The 21,421-nt window shown below is 37.1% G+C and overlaps 1 protein-coding gene across 5 annotated transcripts in view; it reads left to right on the top strand.

Annotated features, from left to right (window-relative positions):
- The window catches only part of ALS2 (alsin Rho guanine nucleotide exchange factor ALS2), an 89,861-nt gene that overhangs the window by 63,549 nt on the left and 4,891 nt on the right, over window positions 1-21,421 (top strand). For 3 of the 5 annotated variants that reach the window (XM_057551032.1, XM_057551031.1, XM_057551033.1), the window contains exons 18-30: window positions 2,290-2,492; window positions 2,612-2,677; window positions 3,706-3,804; window positions 6,402-6,566; window positions 7,705-7,816; window positions 8,029-8,106; window positions 11,835-11,968; window positions 12,870-13,037; window positions 16,557-16,674; window positions 17,615-17,772; window positions 19,407-19,529; window positions 20,415-20,591; window positions 21,300-21,345. In XM_057551032.1, coding sequence (XP_057407015.1) covers window positions 2,290-2,492; window positions 2,612-2,677; window positions 3,706-3,804; window positions 6,402-6,566; window positions 7,705-7,816; window positions 8,029-8,106; window positions 11,835-11,968; window positions 12,870-13,037; window positions 16,557-16,674; window positions 17,615-17,772; window positions 19,407-19,529; window positions 20,415-20,591; window positions 21,300-21,345 — 1,647 coding nt within the window. The remainder of the gene's footprint in view (window positions 1-2,289; window positions 2,493-2,611; window positions 2,678-3,705; window positions 3,805-6,401; window positions 6,567-7,704; window positions 7,817-8,028; window positions 8,107-11,834; window positions 11,969-12,869; window positions 13,038-16,556; window positions 16,675-17,614; window positions 17,773-19,406; window positions 19,530-20,414; window positions 20,592-21,299; window positions 21,346-21,421) is intronic. The other 2 variants (XM_028168631.2, XM_057551034.1) reach the window with 1 other exon arrangement.

Genomic DNA, 21,421 nt, shown 5'->3' with positions numbered 1-21,421 from the left:
ATTTCTAATCTCATAGCATTGTGGTCAGAAAAGATGCTTGATATGATTTCAATTTTCTTAAATTTACTGAGGCTTGATTTGTGACCCAAGATGTGATCTATCCTGGAGAACGTTCTGTGTGCACTTGAGAAGAAAGTGTAATATGCTGTTTTTGGATGGAATGCCCTATAAATATCAATTAAGTCTATCTGGTCTATTTTGTCATTTAAAGCTTGTTTTTCCTTATTAATTTTCTGTCTGGAAGATCTGTCCATTGGGGTAAGTGAGGTGTTAAAGTCCCCCACTATTATTGTGTTACTGTCAATTTCCTCTTTTATAGCTGTTAGCAGTTGCCTTATGTATTTAGGTGCTCCTATGTTGGGTGCATATATATTTATAATTGTTATATCTTCCTCTTGGATTGATCCCTTGATCATTATGTAGTGTCTTTCCTTGTCTCTTGTAACATTCTTTGATTTAAAGTCTATTTTATCTGATATGAGTATTGCTACTCCAGCTTTCTTTTGATTTCCATTTGCATGGAGTATCTTTTCCCATCCCCTCACTTTCAGTCTATATGTGTCCCTAGGTCTGAAGTGAGTCTCTTGTAGACAGCATATATATGGGTCTTGTTTTTGTATCCATTCAGCAAGCCTGTGTCTTTTGGTTGGAGCATTTAATCCATTCACACTTAAGGTATTTATCGATACGTATGTTCCTATTACCATTTTCTTAATTGTTTTGTTTTTGTAGGTCCTTTCTTTAAAAAATTTATTTATTTAATTTATTTATTTTAGGCCGCATTGGGTCTTTGTTGCTGCACGCGGGCTTTCTGTAGTTGTGGTGAGCGGGGGCTACTCTTCCTTGCAGTGCACGGGCTTCTCATTGCAGTGGCTTCTCTTGTTGCAGAGCATGGGCTCTAGGTGCGTGGGCTTCAGTAGTTGTGGCACGTGGGCTCCAGAGCGCAGGCTCAGTAGTTGTAGCGCAAGGGCTTAGTTACTCCGCGACATGTGGCATCTTCCCAGACCAGGGCTTGAACCTGTGTCCCCTGCATTGGCAGGCAGATTCTTAACCACTGCGCCACCAGGGAAGCCCTGTAGGTCCTTTTCTTCTCTTGTGTTTCCCACTTAGAGAAGTTCCTTTAGCATTTGTTGTAGAGCTGGTTTGGTGGTGCTGAATTCCCTTAGCTTTTCTTGTCTGTAAAGCTTTTGATTTCTCCATCGAATCTGAATGAGATCCTTGCCGGGTAGAATAATCTTGGTTGTAATTTCTTCCCTTTCACCACTTTAAATGTATCGTGCCACTCCCTTCTGGCTTGTAGGGTTTCTGCTGAGAAATCAGCTGTTAACCTTATGGGAGTTCCCTTGTATGTTATTTGTCATTTTTCCCTTGTGGCTTTTAATTATTTTTCTTTGTCTTTAATTTTTGTGAATTTGATTACTATGTGTCTCAGCGTGTTTCTTCTTGGGTTTATCCTGCCTGGGACTCTCTGTGCTTCCTGGACTTGGGTGGCTATTTCCTTTCCCATGATAGGGAAATTTTTGACTATAATCTCTTCAAATATTTTCTCTGGTCCTTTCTCTCTCTCTCCTCCTTCTGGGACCCCTATAATGCAAATGTTCGTGTGTTTAATGTTGTCCCAGAGGTCTCTTAGGCTGTCTTCATTTGTTTTCATTCTTTTTTCTTTATTCTGTTCCGTGGCAGTGAATTCCACCATTCTGTCTTCCAGGTCACTTATCCATTCTTCTGCCTCAGTTATTCTGCTATTGATTCCTTCTAGTGTATGTTTCATTTCAGTTATTGTGTTGTTCATCTCTGTTTGTTTGTTCTTTAATTCTTCTAGGTGTTTGTTCTTTAATTCTTCTAGGTCTTTGTTAAACATTTCTTGCATCTTCTCGATCTTTGCCTCCATTCTTTTTCCAAGGTCCTGGATCATCCTCACTATCATTATTCTGAATTCTATTCTTGAAGGTTGCCTATCTCCACTTTATTTAGTTGTTTTTCTGGGGTTTTATCCTGTTCCTTCATCTGGTACATTGTCCTCTGCCTTTTTATTTTGTTTATCTTTCTGTGAATGTGGTTTTTGTTCCATAGGCTGCAGGATTGTAGTTCTTCTTGCTTCTCTGTTGTTGTTTTAGTGTAGCAATTTAAAACATAAAGCAGTTTATTTCAAGAGCCAATGAGTATTACTCAATAAGGAGAGTATTAGGAGTCAGAAGTTTTTTCACACCAAGGAAAGCTAGCAGGATTTAAAGCAGTGCTTGATGAGTTGTTGCCTTAAGCTTACTGAAATTTACTTTTTGCTCCTAGACAAAGTGGCTCCGGGCTATAAGCCAAGCTGTGGATCAGGCTTTGAGGGGAACGTCTGATTTTCCACCTTATGGAAGTGGCAGCAGTATTCAAAGGCAGGAACCACCCATTTCACGCAGTGCCAAGTATACTTTCTACAAGGATCCTCGCCTGAAGGATGCAACCTATGATGGACGCTGGCTTTCAGGGAAACCTCATGGCAGGTGAGAATGTGTACAGTTGGATTTATGCCTGGAGTCAGGATGGTAGTCTAATTTCTGCAAAAGTACTGATTATCAGAAACATTAATTGACATGTATTATTCTTTACTTATGCATTGCAGAGGGGTTTTGAAGTGGCCAGATGGAAAGATGTATTCTGGCATGTTCAGGAATGGCTTGGAAGATGGGTAAGAACTTCGTGAACATGAGTGTAAATTCAACTACAGACTTAAATTATGTTATTTTGTGTTTAGAGTTATCTTCAAGACAGTTAGCAGAATTTTGTTTTGTGCTTTTGGAAGTGGATTAGGGCTTATAATGCACATGTATGAACATGAAGAGAGCTGGGAATCCAGGGTGCAGCCTTGATTTGTCTAGAATGACTCACTTACCTTGACAGCTGTGTTACCTCAAGTTACACAGCTTCCATCTGTTGACGTGGAACTGTGTTTTCTATCCATTTCTTAGTTGTAAAGACTGAAGACCTTGGGTAATGTTGATGTTGAGATTTTTGATATAGAAGTGCCCCCTTTACACAAAAGACATAGAGAAATTTTCCTTTCAGTAGTTTTAATTCATCTTTAATTTCTGTGATCTGTTGAGGGGGAAATCTTCTAAATGATATTGTATCCTAATGGTACTCAAATGACACTATTTTTATATAAACTTATGTTTCCTAACACTGTAAATATATGGCAGTGAATTATTTTGTATCATGTTAGAGAACTGATATATTTTACTATATCAAAAGATTATTATATAAATTGTGTAGGTGATTTTGTGTGTGTGTGATAATATAAATTTTTATGATGTCTTTTAATCTCCATTTAATAGAATTTCAGAATGAGAAGAGACTTGAGATAATCTGATTTACCCCCCTTATTACACAGATGAGGGAGCTGGGTACCTGGACTTACCCAAGGTGATGCAGCTAATTAGTGGTGGAAATAGGCCTAAACCACAGGTTTTCTGTTTTTCATTGGACTTGGGATAAAACACCTAATTGCTCTGTGTAGCGGTGTTGATGTCCCACTCCTCTAAGACTTGCCACATAGCTTAGGTAATAGATAACAGCTTAAACCAGACCCCATTTACCCCTTTCCTCCTCTAGGTGTCAACAGATCTTTTCTCTGTTCTTGTTATATTTGCCAATGTATACACATAAAAGGTGAATATGGCATAATGCATCTTAAGATGTTTTTATTCCCCTTGGCAGGTATGGAGAATACAGAATCCCAAACAAAGCACTGAACAAAGAAGACCATTATGTGGGCCATTGGAAAGAAGGAAAAATGTGTGGTCAAGGAGTCTATAGGTAATAGCATTAGAAATGTTGCTGGACTGGTTGGTGTTGCTTTTTCAAAGAATCATTTAAACCTAAATGTTTGTGTAGCCAAATTTTCCAAGCAGTAAGTTTTATTTATTCTTCTTATGACTGAAACTATATAGAACTATATAGAGTCTTCTTTAAAAGAACAACCTCTCATCTATCACAAGATGAAAATATTAGGTTATTATTTAGTTCTTCACAAAACTGTGTAAACCTTGTAAACCATAACTTTCTCATAGAATCTCCTAAATACCTTGCTTGTAAATTTATCTTATATTTACTGCATGATTCTGATATGGACAAAGCCTGTCATTCTTTCAGAGATGACTCATTCATTTTCCCGTAAGGGACTAAATACACATTTTTCCCTATGTTAACACAAAATACCGCCCACAACATCTTCAACTTCTTAGACTCAGTCATTCAAAAATGAGATTTTTATAGCCAAAGCAATCTTGAGAAAGAAAAACGGAGCTGGAGGAATCAGGCTCCTGGACTTCAGACTATATTACAAAGCTACAGTAATCAAGACAGTATGGTACTGGCACAAAAACAGAAATATAGATCAATGGTACAGGATGGAAAGCCCAGAGATAAACCCACGCACATATGGTCACCTAATCTATGACAAAGGAGGCAAGAACATGCAGTGGAGAAAAGACAGCCTCTTCAGTAAGTGGTGCTGGGAAAACTGGACAGCTACATGTAAAAGAATGAAATTAGAACACTCCCTAACACCATACACAAACATAAACTCAAAATGGATTAAAGACCTAAATTTAAGGCCAGACACTATAAAACTCTTAGAGGAAAACATAGGCAGAACACTCTATGACATAAATCACAGCAAGATCCTTTTTGACCCACCTCCTAGAGAAATGGAAATAAAAACAAAAATAAACAAATGGGACCTAATGAAACTTAAAAGCTTTTGCACAGCAAAGGAAACTATAAACAAGACGAAAAGACAACCCTCTTGGGGCTTCCCTGGTGGCTCAGTGGTTGAGAATCTGCCTGCCAATGCAGAGGACACGGGTTCGAGCCCTGGTCTGGGAAGATCCCACATGCCGCGGAGCAACTAGGCCTGTCAGCCACAACTACTGAGCCTGCGCACCTGGAGCCTGTGCTCCACAACAAGAGAGGCCGCGATAGTGAGAGGCCCACGCATCGCGATGAAGAGCGGCCCCCACTTGCCACAACTAGAGAAAGCCCTCGCACAGAAACAAAGACCCAACACAGCCAAAAATAAATAATAAATAAATAATAAATAATTTTTTTTAAAAATGACATCATACCCAGGGGAAAAAAAAAAAAAGACAACCCTCAGAATGGGAGAAAATATTTGCAAATGAAGCAGCTGACAAAGGATTAATCTCCAAAATCTACAAGCAGCTCATGCAGCTCAATATCAAAAAAATAAACAACCCAATCCAAAAATGGGCAGAAGACCTAAATAGATATTCCTCCAAAGAAGATATACAGATTGCCAACAAACATATGAAAGGATGCTCAACATCACTAATCATTAGAGAAATGCAAATCAAAACTACAATGAGGTATCACCTCACAGCAGTCAGAATGGCCATCATCAAAAAATCTACAAACAATAAATGCTGGAGAGGGTGTGGAGAAAAGGGAACCCTCTTGCTCTGTTGGTGAGAATGTAAATTGATAACAGCCACTGTGGAGAACAATATGGAGGTTCCTCAAAAAACTAAAAATAGAACTACCCTTTGACCCAGCAATCCCACTACTGGGCATATACCCTGAGAAAACCATAATTCAAAAAGAGTCATGTACCAAAATGTTCATTGCAGCTCTATTTATAGTAGCCAGGACATGGAAGCAACCTAATCATCCATCGACAGATGAATGGATAAAGAAGAGGTGGCACATATATACAATGGAATATTACTCAGCCATAAAAAGAAACGAAATTGAGTTATTTGTAGTGAGGTGGATGGACCTAGAGTCTGTCATACAGCGTGAACTAAGAAAGAGAAAAACAAATACCATATGCTAACACATACATATGGAATCTAAAAAAAAAAAAGGTTCTGAAGAACCTAGGGGCAGGACAGGAATAAAGACGCAGACGTAATGGATGGACTTGAGGACACGGGGAGGGGAAAGGGTAAGCTGGGACGAAGTGAGAGAGTGGCATGGATATATATACACTACCAAATGTAAAATAGCTAGCTAGTGGGAAGCAGCTGCATAGCACAGGGAGATCAGCTCGGTGCTTTGTGACCACCTAGAGGGGTGGGATAGGGAGGGTGGGAGGGAGATGCAAGAGAGAGGAGATATGGGGATAGATGTATATGTATAGCTGATTCACTTTGTTATAAAGCAGAAACTAACACACCATTGTAAAGCAGTTATACTCCAATAAAGATGTTTTAAAAAAAAAAGCCATGAGAAAAAAAAAATGAGATTTTTTGATTGGTGAAAAATAGTCATATAAACAAATAATTACAGCTACCAGTGAGACATGAGTATAATTTTGAATTTCCTAAACTTTGTAAAAATGAGCATCAGAACTCAGTGTGCTTGTGATCTTTATTCATTCTTTCTAACCACAGTTACGCCTCTGGTGAAGTTTTTGAAGGCTGTTTTCAAGATAACATGCGTCATGGTCATGGTCTCCTACGAAGTGGAAAGTTGACTTCATCTTCTCCCAGTATGTTCATTGGCCAGTGGGTAATGGATAAGAAAGCAGGATACGGTGTCTTTGATGATATCACTAGGTACAGTACCCTGCTTCTAATCTCACAGTTTAGCGTGAGAGGATAAGGTTCCTCTACTTCTCCAAAAACTGATGTTTTTATGAAGGCTGAGCACCTTAATTTGACAGTACTTCGAACATTTTTAATAAGACAGAGTTGTCAGGTGTCATTTTATGCATTTGTTTGTGAACCAAACAACAGGTTACTTCTTTACAAGATCAAGATCATTCAAAATTAACATTGGTACCATTTTCCTTAAAGCTTCACACATAAAAAGCTTTTAGTGTCTCAAAGAGGCTACCAAACCTTTGACTGTTATACAGAGAGAAACCTTTAATGCAGTCAGTAGGTAACAGGAGTAAAAGGTTAGGAGGATCAATGGAAATTCCCTTTTGGGGTCATAGAATAGTATCTAAACACCTTTCTGCCTAGGTCTTCCTATCAGGTTAGAGACTTGTAACCATGCCAGCAACCCAGGAATCAAGCTTGGTTAAATTCAGTTAACTTGGGGAGGAATATAGTTCTTTTGCCTCTGTATTTGGTTTGGCCTGATTTGCTTTTGGACTAAATATATACTCTTCTTCTCATATTATTGTCATAATGTGTGATTTTAAAATTTTTGCTGTTATCACTAAAATCCATGATTATTTAACAGGCAGTTTGTACTAATTTTATTTTTTTTAGTGGAGATTAGTAAGATTTCTCGACGTTTCAGTAGGTGAAGAATGAACCTTCTTTTATGATAAATCCCATTTCTTTTAAGTTAGTAAACTTTTGGGTGAGAAAATATTGTGCATAGGTTTGAGCCTACCTTTTGAGTGACTCATTTTGATGACATTATTTAGAGTTGAATTCTTGGCATTAATTAAATATTTTAAGGTTATCAAGGAAGTACTGGAAGTATATACAGATCTATGTCTGGTAGACTATAATGTTAAATTCCTGAGAGAACATTGCTCTGAGTGGGATATATTTTACAATCACATTGTCCCATGTTTGAGGAGACAGAGTTGACCACTTTGACTAGAGAAATGGAACAGATACCAACCTAGGGGTGATGCTTGGTACCTCCCATGTGATAATTGTTTTTCTCCCACCTCATCTTTATCATCATTGATTTTTTATTTCATTTCTTTTTTTTTCTCCTATTTCTTTGCAGAGGGGAGAAGTACATGGGAATGTGGCAAGATGATGTATGTCAAGGGAATGGTGTGGTAGTTACCCAGTTTGGATTATACTATGAAGGCAACTTCCACCTTAATAAAATGATGGTGAGTGGAATATTTTACATATAGTTACTGTTGACTTTTTGAAACTCCTATGTCCTTAACTTTTTAACTCATCTTTTTATTAGTGTTCTACCTTTCCTAGTACTATTTTTCTTGTCTTAAGATTATGTAAGGCTCTGGGGGATGTGACTGTGGGTATCCTAAGTTACTGTGTGTTTTATGTGTTGTGATTTTTGTTTTGTTTCTTCACATAGGGCAATGGAGTTTTACTTTCTGAAGATGATACTATCTATGAGGGAGAATTTTCAGATGATTGGGCCCTGAGTGGAAAGGTTGGAAACTTCTTTCTTTCTCTGATAATCTTTTACTAATTTTTTCCTGACCTTTAAAAAAGCTAACCTATAATAAAATTCACCTGTTTTAAGCATACATTTCAATGATTTTTAGTAAATACGCAGAGTTGTGCAACCATTACCACCATCCAGTTTGAGATCATTTCCATCACCCAAAAAGATTTCCTTTACCATCTCCTGCCCATTTGCAGTCACTCCCTGGTTCCACCTCCAGTCCCAGACAACCTCTGATGGACTTTATAGATTTGCCCTTTCAGGTCCTTTCATAAAATTGGAATCATACAGCAAGTATTCTCTTCCCTGTGGCTTCTCACATTTAGTATGTTTTTGAGGTTTTTCTATATTGTGGCATGTGCAGTACTTTATTCCTTTTTATTACTGAATAAAAACCACATTTTGTTTATCCCTTCACCACTTGATGGGCATTGGATTATTTCCAACTTTAGACTGTTTCCAACTTTGGGCTACTATGAATACTGAAGTTGACTGCAACTTCTTCTTCTTTTTTTAGTTGAAATATGGTTGATTTACAATATTGTGTTAGTTTCAGGTGTACAGCATAATGACTCAGTATTTTTGCAGATTATACTACATTATAGGTTATTACAAGGTAATGGGGATAATTTCTTGTGCTATACAGTATATCCTTATTGCTTATCTATTTCATATATAGTTGTTTGTATCTGTTAATCCCATACCCCTAATTTGTCCTTATACCATCCACTCCCCTTTGGTAACCACAGGTTTGTTTTCTGTATGTGTGAGTCTGTTTCTGTTCCATTTACATTTAAAACTTCTTGTGTGAACATGTGTTTTCATTTCTCTTGGGTGGATACCTAGGAGTGCAATTGCTGGGTTGTATGGAAAATTGATGTTTAACATATTAAGAAACTGCCAAACTGTTTTCCAAAGTGGCTGCATCATTTTACATTCCCCTCGTCAGTGTATGAGGATTCTAATTTATTCACATCTTTGCCAGTATTTTTTATTTTTTTTTCCTCTTTGTCATTCTAGTGGGTGTGAAGTGATATGGTTTTAATTGACTTTCCCTAAATGACTAATAGACGCATTATAGAGCATATCTTCATGTACTTACTAGCAATTCATCTGTCTTCTTTGATGAAATGTATATTCAAATATTTTGATATTTTAAGAATTTGCTTGTTTATAGTCTTATTGAATTTTAAGGATTTCTTTATATAGTCTGGATACAAGTTCTTTATCAGATACAAGGTTCACAAATATTTTCTTGTAGTCTGTGTCTTGTCTTTTTGTTTTCTTAATAGTGCCTTTTGAAGTACAAAAGTTTTTAATTTTAATGAAGTCCAATTTATCAAAAAAACTTTATGATGAATTATGCTTTTGATTTCATATCTAAGAAATCTTTGCCTAACTCAAGGTTACTAAGATTTTCTTCTGTGTTTTCTTTGAAAAGTTTTATAGTTTTAGCTCTTATGTTCTATGTCTATGATTCATTTTGAGGTAATTTGTGTATGATATGAATTAAAAGTCTAAATTGATCTTTTTGCATGTGGGTATCCAATTGCTTCAGCAAGTTTTCCCATTGACTTTTCTTGACACCTTTGTTGAAGTTAATTCACTATAAAATGTGTTTATTTTTGGACTCTGAATTATATTCCATTGATCTACATGTCTCTCCTTATGCCAGTACCATGCTGTCTTGATTACTATAGATTTCTAGTAAGTTGTGAAATCAGGAAATGTAAGTTTTCCAACTTTGTTCTTTTTAATAATAATTGTGGCTATTCTGGATCCTTTGCCTTTCTATATAAATTTTAGGACTGGCTTGTTAAAATCTGCAGTAAAGCCTGCTGAGATTTTTATAGGGATTATTTTTACTCTACAGATCAAATCTACTCTACAGATCATTGGGAAGAATTACCATCTTAATAATTTTGAATCTTCCAATCCATGAATGTGGAATGTCTCTCCATTTATTTAAATCTTCTTTAATTTCTATCAGCAATGTTTTGTAGTTTTCAATGTGCATCTCTTGCATATCTTTGGTTAAATTTATTCCTAAGCATTCTTCTTGATGCTATTATAGAGAGAATTATTTGCTTAATTTTATTTTTGGATTGTTCATTGCTATTATATAAAAATACAATTGATTTTTGTATTTTGTTCTTATATCCTGAAACCTTGCTGAATTCATGTATTAGTTCTAGTAGGATTTTTTTTAATGGATTTCTTGCATACAGGATCATGTTATCTGCAAATAAAGACAGTTTTACTTCTTCTTTTGCCATCTGGAAGGATTTTTTTTTCTTGTCTGACTGCACTGGCTAGACTCTCCAGTAGATGTTGAATAGAAGTGGTAAGAGTGGACATCCTTGCCTTTTTCCCTGTTTTAGGGGAAAAGCATTAAATCTTCCACCATCAAGTATAATGCAGCTAAAGGTTTTTCATAGATTCATCAGATTGAGATAGTTCTTTTCTATTCCTAGTTTGTTGAGAGTTTTTGTTATGAACAGGTTTTAGATTATGTCAAAGGGCTTTTTCTGTGTCTACTGAGATGATTATGTGGTTTTTGCTCTTTATGCTATTAATACAGCATATTATATTGGCTGCTTTTCTGATGTTAAAGCAACCTTGTTTTCCTGGGATAAATCATACTTAGTCATGGCATATAATCCTTTTTATATATTGCTAGAATTAATGCTAATATTTTGGTGAAGATTTTTACATTTATATTTATTAGGTATTTATTATACTTATGTTTATAGTTTTCTTTTTTCATGATGTTTGTCTTTGGTACTGAGGTAATACTGGCCTCATAGAATGAATTGGGAAGGGTTCCCTCCTTCTCCATTTTCGGAAAGAATTTGTAAAGCCTTAGTGTTATTATTGCTTCTTCGAATGTTTTAGAGAATTCACCAGTGAAATCATCTTGGCCTGAGCATTACTTTGTGAGAAGATTTTTAATTTCTAATTTAATTTCCTTACTTCTAATTAGTCTATTCAGACTTTTCATTTCTTCTTGAGGCACTTTTGGTAATTTGTTCCTCTTAAGGAATTTTTCTATTTCATCTAAGTTACCTAATTTATTGGCATAAAGTTGTTCTCTTAGTGTTCCCTTCTAACCTTTTTAATTTTTGTAAGGTTGGTGTAATGTCCCATTTCTTGATTTTGTAATTTTATGTCTTCTCTTTTTTTTTCTTGATCTAGTTAAGTGTCTTTTTTTCTTGATCAGTCTTATTGTTTGTCAAGTTTGTATATCTTTTCAAAGAAGCAACTTTTGGCTTCATTCATTTTTGTCTGTTTTCTATCTCATTGATTTTTGCTCTAATTTTTATTATCTCCTTGCTTTGGGTTTAGTTTGCTTTTTCTAACTTTGTGAGGTGGAGTTTTAGATTACTGATTTGAGATCTTCCTTATTTTATAATATAAATGTTTACAGCTTTAAATTTGCCTCTAAGTACTGCTTTAGTAGCATCACATCAATTTAGATAAGTTGTGTATTCATTTCATTCAGGTAAAAATATTTTACCAATTTTTCCTGTGATTTTTCTTTAATCCATGGATTGTTTTCATATACTTTTTGCACACGCATGTACATACACCTTTTTAAAAAGAATTAGGGACTAGTTAAAAATGAAAATGTTAACCATTTAGTGCTTTTTTTTCTTGATTTTTAAGATTGAAAATATTTCCTCTAATTCCACATTTTTTCTGACTTTACCTAGGGAACATTGACTTTGCCAAATGGAGACTACATTGAAGGTTATTTTAGTGGAGAATGGGGATCTGGGATAAAAATCACTGGAACGTACTTTAAGCCTAGTCTGTATGAGAGTGATAAAGACAGACCTAAAGTTTTGTGAGTAACTAGTGTTAATTATGGATTAATTATTGAATGTTTTGAGTTGTCTTGCTTTTATCAAAGCTGGTTAATATTTCAAATGCAGGACAAGTTTTTTAATTCTTTTTTTCTTTAAACAATGTATAACCTTGAATTGTAAACTGAAACTGCTATAGATAGCTAAATCTGTATTCTTGGCTTAGTTTATAGCTGTAGAGCTTAAATGTTTAAAATGATGAAAGTTCTGTGTGTGGGAATAATCTTACTGTTAATGGTGCAGGTATCCAAGTTGATTGAAAGGGAGATTTTAAATGGAAGCCCTGCACAACTTGATTTTGAAAAGTAAAGGTCAATCCTATATATACACTAATACGCTGCATATATTGGGAAAAGTCAAAGTCTTTTAAGTGTATGATGTTTTTCCTCCAAGTTTTTGGCATATGTTTATTTCCCTTTATTGTTTCCAGCTTTAGCTTTGTTTTTGTATTTTGATAGCATCTCAGATTCTTTGTTTTCATGGGAGCTTCATATACTTTCTGTACCATGTTTATTCTTAGTATTTTTAGAACCCAGTATGTAATGCATTTCACAGTTCTCAGTATGAGATGTGCAAGGCACAGAAAGTCCTCATTTTAGCAGGGATCAATTTTGCAACATCAATTCTGTGGAAATGTAGAAAGCAAAGGAGTCAGTTCTGATGTGCTTCCTACTTAATTCATATACTTTAGTATCTAATAAACACTAAGTAGCTAAAAACCATCCATTTAAATTTTTATTCAGTTTTTAAACAGTGGAACCACCATCAGTTTAGGCAGTTTTTGTCACAGAAGTATTTGCAGTTGTATATTAGAAAGTTTCTGTTCTTCAGGGTTTTTGCACAAAATAAGTGATTAATGAGAGGCTGACGTGACCTTATTAGCAGGAAGCTTGGAAACCTGGCAGTGCCGGCTGATGAGAAGTGGAAAGCAGTGTTTGATGAATGTTGGCATCAGCTCGGCTGTGAGAACCCAGGCCAAGGGGAAGTTTGGAAAGCGTGGGACAATATTGCTGTGGCCTTGACTACCAGTCGGCGCCAACACAGAGACAGGTGCGTGAATGCCTGCCCAGCATAGGGCAGAGCCTGGTAGGAAGACGAAACTTAAAACCAGTAAGTTGTCAAGGCTTCCCACATTTAGTTTTTAAATATAACTTAAAAGTCAATTATGTACTTCTGGGTAAGGATGGATAAAACACACCTCCCTGTATTTGCTACTGAACTCAACTATAAAACCTAGGCAGAATGCATGGACATTTATTTGAAACTCTGAAAAGTAAATATCAGCAGGTGTTTTGGGGAAGAGCAGCTGAATTTAGAGTACCACCCAACCAGTGGTGAGTTTACTGGGTTTCTTAACTTCAATATTCCTCATCCTAAACCCAGTATAACCTGAAACTAGAAACAAGCACTGTGGTGCAGACAGACAGAGATCCAGAAAAACCCCTCTGTTTCTGGCTCAAGATGCAGAAAAGAGACTTCCTAAAGCTCAGAAAGAGTGGAGGAGGTACACTGGGTTTTCTCTCTCTCCTCTTTCTCCCCTTTCTCATGCCTCAGTCTGCAGGCACTTCTGTGTCAGGGGCAGTGATGGCTGCGGCTGGAGCAGCCATGAAACGGGATGTGTGCAGGAGCCAGCACTCTTGCAGGAGTAGACCCTTCTTCTCCCTTGATGGATCATCAGGTCCAAGAGTCCTGGCCAAACCTCATTGCTCTTTGGCCTCTCTCTCTATCCTCCTACCACTTCATGGAAGTGGGCAGTTTCTGGCTGGAGGACCTACAAGGGGAATCAGAAAATGCTGGGGAGGTCATGGAAAGAGAGGAGCTCTGGAAAGCAACCCTGTAAAGTTGTTTATGAACTCCTGGATTCACCCCAGACCTGCATGTGTGGATTTGATCCGAATCAGCCAAACACTTTGAGAACTCAGCTACTAAGTTGTCTTCCACCTAGGTCCCAGACTAACACCTCAGTGGTACTCACAGAACAGACCCAGATAGGACTGCAAAGCCCTTGAGAAGTGAGCTAACATTGGAACCACAGCCCACAGATGGCTGAAACAAAAGTATCAGCTGTTTCAGAGATTCCCAAGATCACCTACACGTTCAGTGATTCACTAGACAGACTCATAAGACTCAACATATAGTCGTCCTCACAGCTAAGAGTTATTACAGCAACACAGTAAGGCTCCACAGCCCAATCATAAGGGAAGAAGACACAGGCAGAGTCTGGAGGAACCCATGTGCAAGCTTCCCATACTCTGTCCTTTCTGTGAGGGGTCACACAGAGCACACTCTCTCCCAGAGCAGTAAAATGCAGCCACACGTATACAATGTTTCTGCTCAGGGAAGCCCATCAGAGATGCAGTGCCCCAGATTTTTACTAGGGACTAGTCACATAGGCATCCTGTGCTTAGCAACTACCAAAATTTCATAGTCCCAGAAGGAAGCAGATGTTCACCACAAATCACTTTGTTAGTACAGTCTATGGACAGCAAAATATCCTTATCAGTTAGGAAATGTTTCATATTAGTATAGGGAACTTTTAGAAAGCTTAGTTCCCAGGTACCAGCCAAGGGCCAACTTTATAAGCAGGTCCTTGTAAAGATAACAGTTTCAGTTCTACTATGTTTACTATGTTATGGATGGCAACATTCTCCATTAGGATATAAACAAGACCCAAAAATCTCGTAACGTAATACTCAAAATGTCCAGGAAATAAACCAAAATTACATGGCAATCAAAGAACCATGAAAACCTCAACTCATTTGGGGAAAGACAATCAATAGACATCAACAACCCCCTACCATAGATTTTGGAATTATCTGACAAGATCTTTAAAGCAGCTATTATAAAAATGCTCAAATGAGCAATTGCAAACATCCTTGAAACAAGTATTAAAATTGAAAGTATCAGCAAAGAAATAGAAGATATAAAGATGAACCAAATCAAAATTTTTGAATTGAAAAATACAGTAACCAAAATTTTAAAAATCACTGGGTGGGGTCAGTAGCAGATTAGAGATTACAGCAGAAGAGTCAGTAAATGTGAAAATAGATTGGTAGAAATTATTTAAAATGAACAACAGAACGTGAAAAAAAAGTGAATAGAGCTCTAAGGACCTGAGAGTCTAATATTTGTGTCCTTGGAATCCCAGAAGAAAAGGAGAAAAATTGTGGGGCTGAAAAAATATTTGAATAAATAGTGGTTGAAAGGCTCCCAAGTTTGGTGAAAGACATAAACCTACACATTCAAGAAGCTGAACAAACGGCATCCTAGAAAAAACCAAATATCCATGTACAGACACATTACATTCAAATTGGAAGGAAAAAATCTTGAAAGCAGATAGAGAAAAATTTTGCATTACGTATATGAAAACAGCAATTCAAATGGCTGCATATTTGTTGTCAGAAACCTTGGTGGTCAAAAGGAAGTCGCACAACAATTTTGAAGTGCTGAAAGAAAAATTACAGACGTACTCTTCATTTCTCTTTTTCTACTTTTTTCTTATTTTCTTCCCTTTTCTCCTTTTCCTTTTTCCTGCTTTTGTTTTTCTCCATCTGCCATTCTTCATATTTCCTTATTTAACTTGGCCAGTCACTTCTGCAGGCATTGACTAGCATTCATATCTAAAGAACTTGCTAATCCCTACAGTATAGGAAGAAGGTTTTGTTTTGTTTTTTCCTGTGTTTGGGATAAGTGGGAATTGATTATAGTGTTTCATTCATGAAGTTTATAATTTTTACCTCCTACTCTTTCTATCAGTAGAAAAAATGGAAACTCTCAGGATTGATTAAAGCTGTGGACCTGCCCTTGTGTGGGATGCAGTTGGTCACCCTTCTCTGATAGAGCCCATGTGCATAGACATTGAGACTTGAGCCCTACAGTTAACCTTGGTTAACTCTTGTTGGGTGTTTCCAATCAGTAAGAATGAAAGAACTTTTGTATAAAACCACATTGCTGCCACAAAGGTCTTATTTGTTTATCTAAACCAGTATCATAATGATAATTGTGCACTGTTTCTAATTTCTCATTGATTGTAATCTAATAGAGTGCCATTACCAAAAATTTCAGTTGATGACTAGTATGTGTTTTATCTTAGCCTCTTCATCCAGAGCTTCCCTTTCACCCATTGCGTGCTTACCGCACCACTGTTGTGGCATCCACATTATCTCCTTACTTCTTGAGTTCATTTCCATTTCAGCCTTTGCCATTTGATTTATTTTCCTTAATCCTTAGCTCTCCCTCTCCCCTTTATTCCATTTTTATTATCACTAACAAGTCTATCACCAGTTTTCTCTTCAAGCTAACGTTGTAGTATTTTCCAACACCATGGTTTCTGTTGGTGCAACATCTTCATTAATTTATTGTGGTTGGTGTGGAGTAACATTAAATGCTACTTTGAATGACTGTTACATGAACCTAACAGCAGGTCAGTTACCAATTACGCACACATTTGGGCTGAACACTGTGCTGGATGCTCCATTGCATCCTGAGTTGGTGACTGTGCTTCACGTGCACTTACAATTATCTTGCTTTCTTGAAATATATGATAGGCTTTCTTTTCTCTTTTTATAGTCCAGAGATATTAAGTCGTTCACAGACTCAGACACTAGAGAGTTTGGAATTCATTCCTCAGCATGTTGGTGCCTTCTCTGTGGAGAAATATGATGATATCAAGAAATATTTAATAAAGGTAAACAAGAGTCAAAGCCATACCAGTCTTGTGAATTAATGATACAACTGACATGATATATCATTCAAATGTACTCACAGTTTATTGTTACTCATATCCTGTTTTTGCTTTTGAGGTATGTCATTTGTTAGTTCTCTGACTACTAAAAACACATTTCTCCCTAAAGATTGACCTATTGTGATAGAACTTTATAAGTTTTGTAAAGTGTTCAAGGGGGTTCTGGACATCTAGGATCAGAGTTTATGATGGCTTTTTGTTTGTAACGTTAGCAAACTAGAGATTGTATAAATAAAGCATGCTGCCCTCACCCCATGGTTATGCCGTCTTTGCTTGCTTCTCAAACCCTGTGAGATCAGCCCACAATTTAAAGAATGACATGTATTGACATGGGGGTGCAGGAAGGCGTATTAGGAGAAATCAAGGGAACTGAACAGTGATTGTTTCAGAGCATAATCAACTGTCATTATTCAGTTTTCTGGAAAGTAACATTTCATATACTTTTCATGACGTTTAAGGTATGTTAGAACCTTTCTATTTTTTTTTTTTTTCCTTCCTTCGGCGGTGCCATGTAGCACTTGGGATCCTAGTTCCCCGACCAGGGATCGAACCCGTGCCCCCTGCAGTGGAAGCGTGGAGTCCTAACCACTGGACCTCCAGGGACTTCCCTTAGAACCTTTCTTTTAATATTCTTTATCAGTATATCCAAAGCTATCTTCCCAAAATGTTAAAAGGATTCTTTAAGAATAGGGACTCCATATAATTTGGGTAGACTCAACATTTTCAGAAAAGTTGAAGTATTTAAATTTTCCTGGTCGAAAAGTAGACTCTTGACAGTTTGAAAACTGCTCACCATTTATGAAAGTGTTTCTTTTTTTGATCGATCAATTGCTTCTGCTGTTAACGCACACTGACTGGCTGCGTCGGTTCTCTTGCTGCTCAGGCCTGCGACACTCCTCTGCACCCACTGGGCAGGCTCGTGGAGACACTGGTTGCAGTGTATAGAATGACATATGTGGGTGTGGGAGCCAACCGTCGGCTGCTGCAGGAGGCTGTGAAGGAGATTACGTCTTACCTGAAGCGAATTTTCCAGCTGGTGAGGTGAGAGATCTTTTCACTGAAGTCATCAAGAAAATGGTTTTATGCCACAGATCCTTCAATAGATTAAATAACGAAAGCGTGGTTTTACTTTGTGTTTATGCTATAACTATAAAAAAGATGGACGTTAGCCATTGTAACTTACTTCCTTTATGTCTTTCTTACTCATTGGGTATAATAGAAGGCTAAAATAAATTTTTTTAATACCAATGTTGGTATGAAATATAGTAGTCTTATTGGGATTTAATCTCTAGGCAAAATCATGTCTCTAAAGCCTAACCACAGAGAAGATAAAGTCTAATGTGAAGTTTTAGCCCTGAGTATTTATGTCCTATTCCTTGACAACAGCCTGTTTGTTCACTTTATTCAACAAATGTTTGAGCGCATCTATGTGTTAGCCACCATTCTGGCCCTTGGAGGAATTTATCAGTAAACCAACCCCCCAAAAAAAAGAGAGAGAGAGAAAGTCTGTACTCTCATGGGGCTTCCATTCTACTGGCGACAGAGTAAACAGAATATGTAATATGTGAGATGATGATTCATGTGATGGAGGGGAAGAGAATGGAGCTGGAGGTGAGATGCTGCTATTTTAAACGGAAGGTCAAGGAGGCATGACTAATAAGGTAATATCTGAGCAGAGACTTTGAAGAAGGTGAGAAAGCAAGCAAGCACCTTTTCGAAGGAGAGTTTCAGGCAGCAAGCAAGTTTGGAACTTATGAAATTCAAGATATTTTACTGGGTTTAAGCCAACAAGTACTGTATTGAGACAGTTATACAAAAGTTTATGAATTTGTCCCAGAAAAACCTCCTTATATTATTTAGCCTCAAAACTGATAAATGCATTTGGAAATGTTTCAGTTTGGAGGGGGCAGTGTTATCTACTAAAAAGATCGCTGGGCTAGGATTGTTTCAGCTCTGACATTAGCTAGATGGGTGAAATGAAGGTAAGTTTCCTGAACTTTGTAGTTTACTATAAAATCGAGGCAGGGGCATGGTAAAAGTCTACAAAAATACAGAAGATTGCAAACTGCCTGTAAAGAGTTAAGGTTTAAGTCTGTAAAAATAAACAGGACAATAAACTTGTTTATGGTTAGAATCTACCATTTGCATACAAGAGGTGGGAAATAAAATCCAGGGAGAATTCAACGCCTAAGGAAAAATCCTCAACAATTTAGCAGCTCAATCATTTGGAAAAGTTTTTCAACAGCTTGGCTTTTTAAAAAAAATTTTTAATTTTTGCATGAATTGAGTTTTCATTTTTTCTTAATGTTGGACATTTAATTGTTTATATTCTGAAAACAATGATCTCTTCTTGAAGAGTCAATACACATTGACCTCAGATGAGATTTGCCAGTAAGAAAAACATATATAATATAGATCAGAATTGTTCATTCTTTAGTAACTAGACAGAAAAAAACACAACAAATAGATTTTTTAGTGGTGTTATTCATTAGCTAGATTCTTAATTTTATCCTGTAAGAAGCATCAGTTAAGACTCTAAGGAAACTGACTTATTTAGTTGATAGAAAGTTAGGTTTTATTGGTCCTTAAAGGATTAAATAATGGAAATGTGTTTTTACTCTTTTTATCCACTCTAGAGTTGTAATTGTGTAATGATATTCTTTATTCTTCCTTAGGTTCTTATTTCCTGAGCTTCCTGAAGAGGGCACCACAATTCCTCTCTCTGCTCCTCTGCCAACTGAAAGAAAATCCTTTTGCACTGGGAAGTCAGATTCCAGATCTGAATCACCAGAACCAGGGTGAGTGGAGCTGGGTGGAGATGGTGAAGAAAGGGGGTGGGCACCAAGTGATCTTATGCAAAGAATCCCAGGAGAAGTTTTCTCTGGATCTGTTTCCTTCTTTTTAAAATGATACGGTTGGGGGCTTCCCTGGCACAGTGGTTAAGAATCCGCCTGCCAATGCAGGGGACACAGGTTCGAGCCCTGGTCCGGGAAGATCCCACATGCCGCAAAGCAACTAAGTCCGTGCGCCACAACTACTGAGCCTGCGCTCTAGAGCCCGCGAGCCACAACTACTGAAGCCCGCGCACCTAGAGCCTGTGCTCCACAGCAAGGGAAGCCACTGCAATGAGAAGCCAGCACACCGCAACAAAGAGTAGCCCCCGCTCGCTGCAACTAGAGAAAGCCCGTGCGCAGCAGTGAAGACCCAACGCGGCCAAAAATAAATAAATAAATAAATTTATTTAAAATATAAAAAATTTTTAAAAAATAAATAAAATAATATGGCTGGACTTTGTGATCTCTGAGGTTCCTTTTAGGTCTCAAGTTCTGTTAGCCAAACCCCATGAAACTGTAACTACAAATGACTGGGCACAAAGGCCACTGAGCAATGTAAATCATTCTGCCCTAGGACAACAGAGGAATTCAGCCTTAAAGTGGAAACAGAGTGGGCTTTCAGTTAGATTTTGAGTTTATGATAAGAATTCACAGTTGGCCCAAGACAAAACTCTGGGGCCATAGGTAGACTTTTCATGTTAACTCCTTACATACAAGAAGGAATATAACTGCTTCCTTGCTCAAAAATTCCCATCTTTACTTTCAAGTTCTAGAAAATAAAGCTCCATGTTTGATTCTGTTTTCAATTTTAAGATTAATGCTCCTCCCTCTCCCTCCAATATTTTGTAGTTACGTGGTAACAGGTTCTGGGTTACTGCTTCCTGTGCTCCTACCTCGGCTCTACCCTCCGCTGTTCATGCTTTATGCCCTGGATAATGATCGGGAGGAGGATGTTTACTGGGAATGTGTTCTCCGACTAAATAAGCAGCCAGACGTTGCTCTTTTGGGCTTCCTCGGGGTGCAGAGGTCAGTACAGTAATTATGAATGGAACCTAATTGTTTTAACTCAACGTGCAAACAGCATTATCGGGAATTTGGTACTTTGATATCTAATTGTATATATGATTTGCAGTTTATTTACCTATCACATATCTGTCTTCAGCAAAATAGTGATGTTCTAAAATCTCTATTTCTGAGAGTTTTTAGACACGAGTTTGAAATATGATTATTCTTCTGAATATAAGTAAATAATTTGAGTTATCCTGCCTGATATTTTGCAGTTCTTCAAAGCAAAATACATATATTCACATTTTCAGAAAGTTAATTGCATTCAATCTTTGGTGTTCTTCTTTCCCTTCTTTTCTCTTCTCTCCCCTCCCTCCCCATCTACAATTTCTCATTTAAAAGTTTAGAAGTGCCCTTTTTTGTTGTAGGGCATTGTTTTTTGTTAGTCCAAGGAAATACTAAGTGATTGTACTTTCTAGAAGTGTTAGGATAAAACTGATCACCCCAGCACCCAATAATTATATATTTGTGCTATCAGAAAAAAATGAATGAGCCTTAATTGGAAAGTAAATTTTTTCAGTGGAATGGTTTAATAGTAAAAATGAAGGAACTGTGGAATAGTTACTTTAAATGGGGACAGGGAAGTCAATCTAGTCATTAACTGTTTTTATGGGGACTAATTTACCATAAGGAACAACTTGTATTAACAATGTATGGATTTCGTTTTAGGAAATTTTGGCCAGTGACCTTGTCAATCCTTGGAGAGAGTAAAAAGGTATAGTGGATTTTAGTTTCCTCAGCAAATATGCTTTTATTTGGTGTGGGGGGATTCGAGATAGCAAAACAGTTTC

The sequence above is a fragment of the Balaenoptera acutorostrata genome, chromosome 8, assembly GCF_949987535.1.
Source record: "Balaenoptera acutorostrata chromosome 8, mBalAcu1.1, whole genome shotgun sequence".
In the NCBI taxonomy this organism is placed as follows: Eukaryota; Metazoa; Chordata; class Mammalia; order Artiodactyla; family Balaenopteridae; genus Balaenoptera; species Balaenoptera acutorostrata.
The sequence above is the reverse complement of the archived record's forward strand: the minus strand, read 5'-3'. Positions and strand labels throughout refer to the sequence as shown.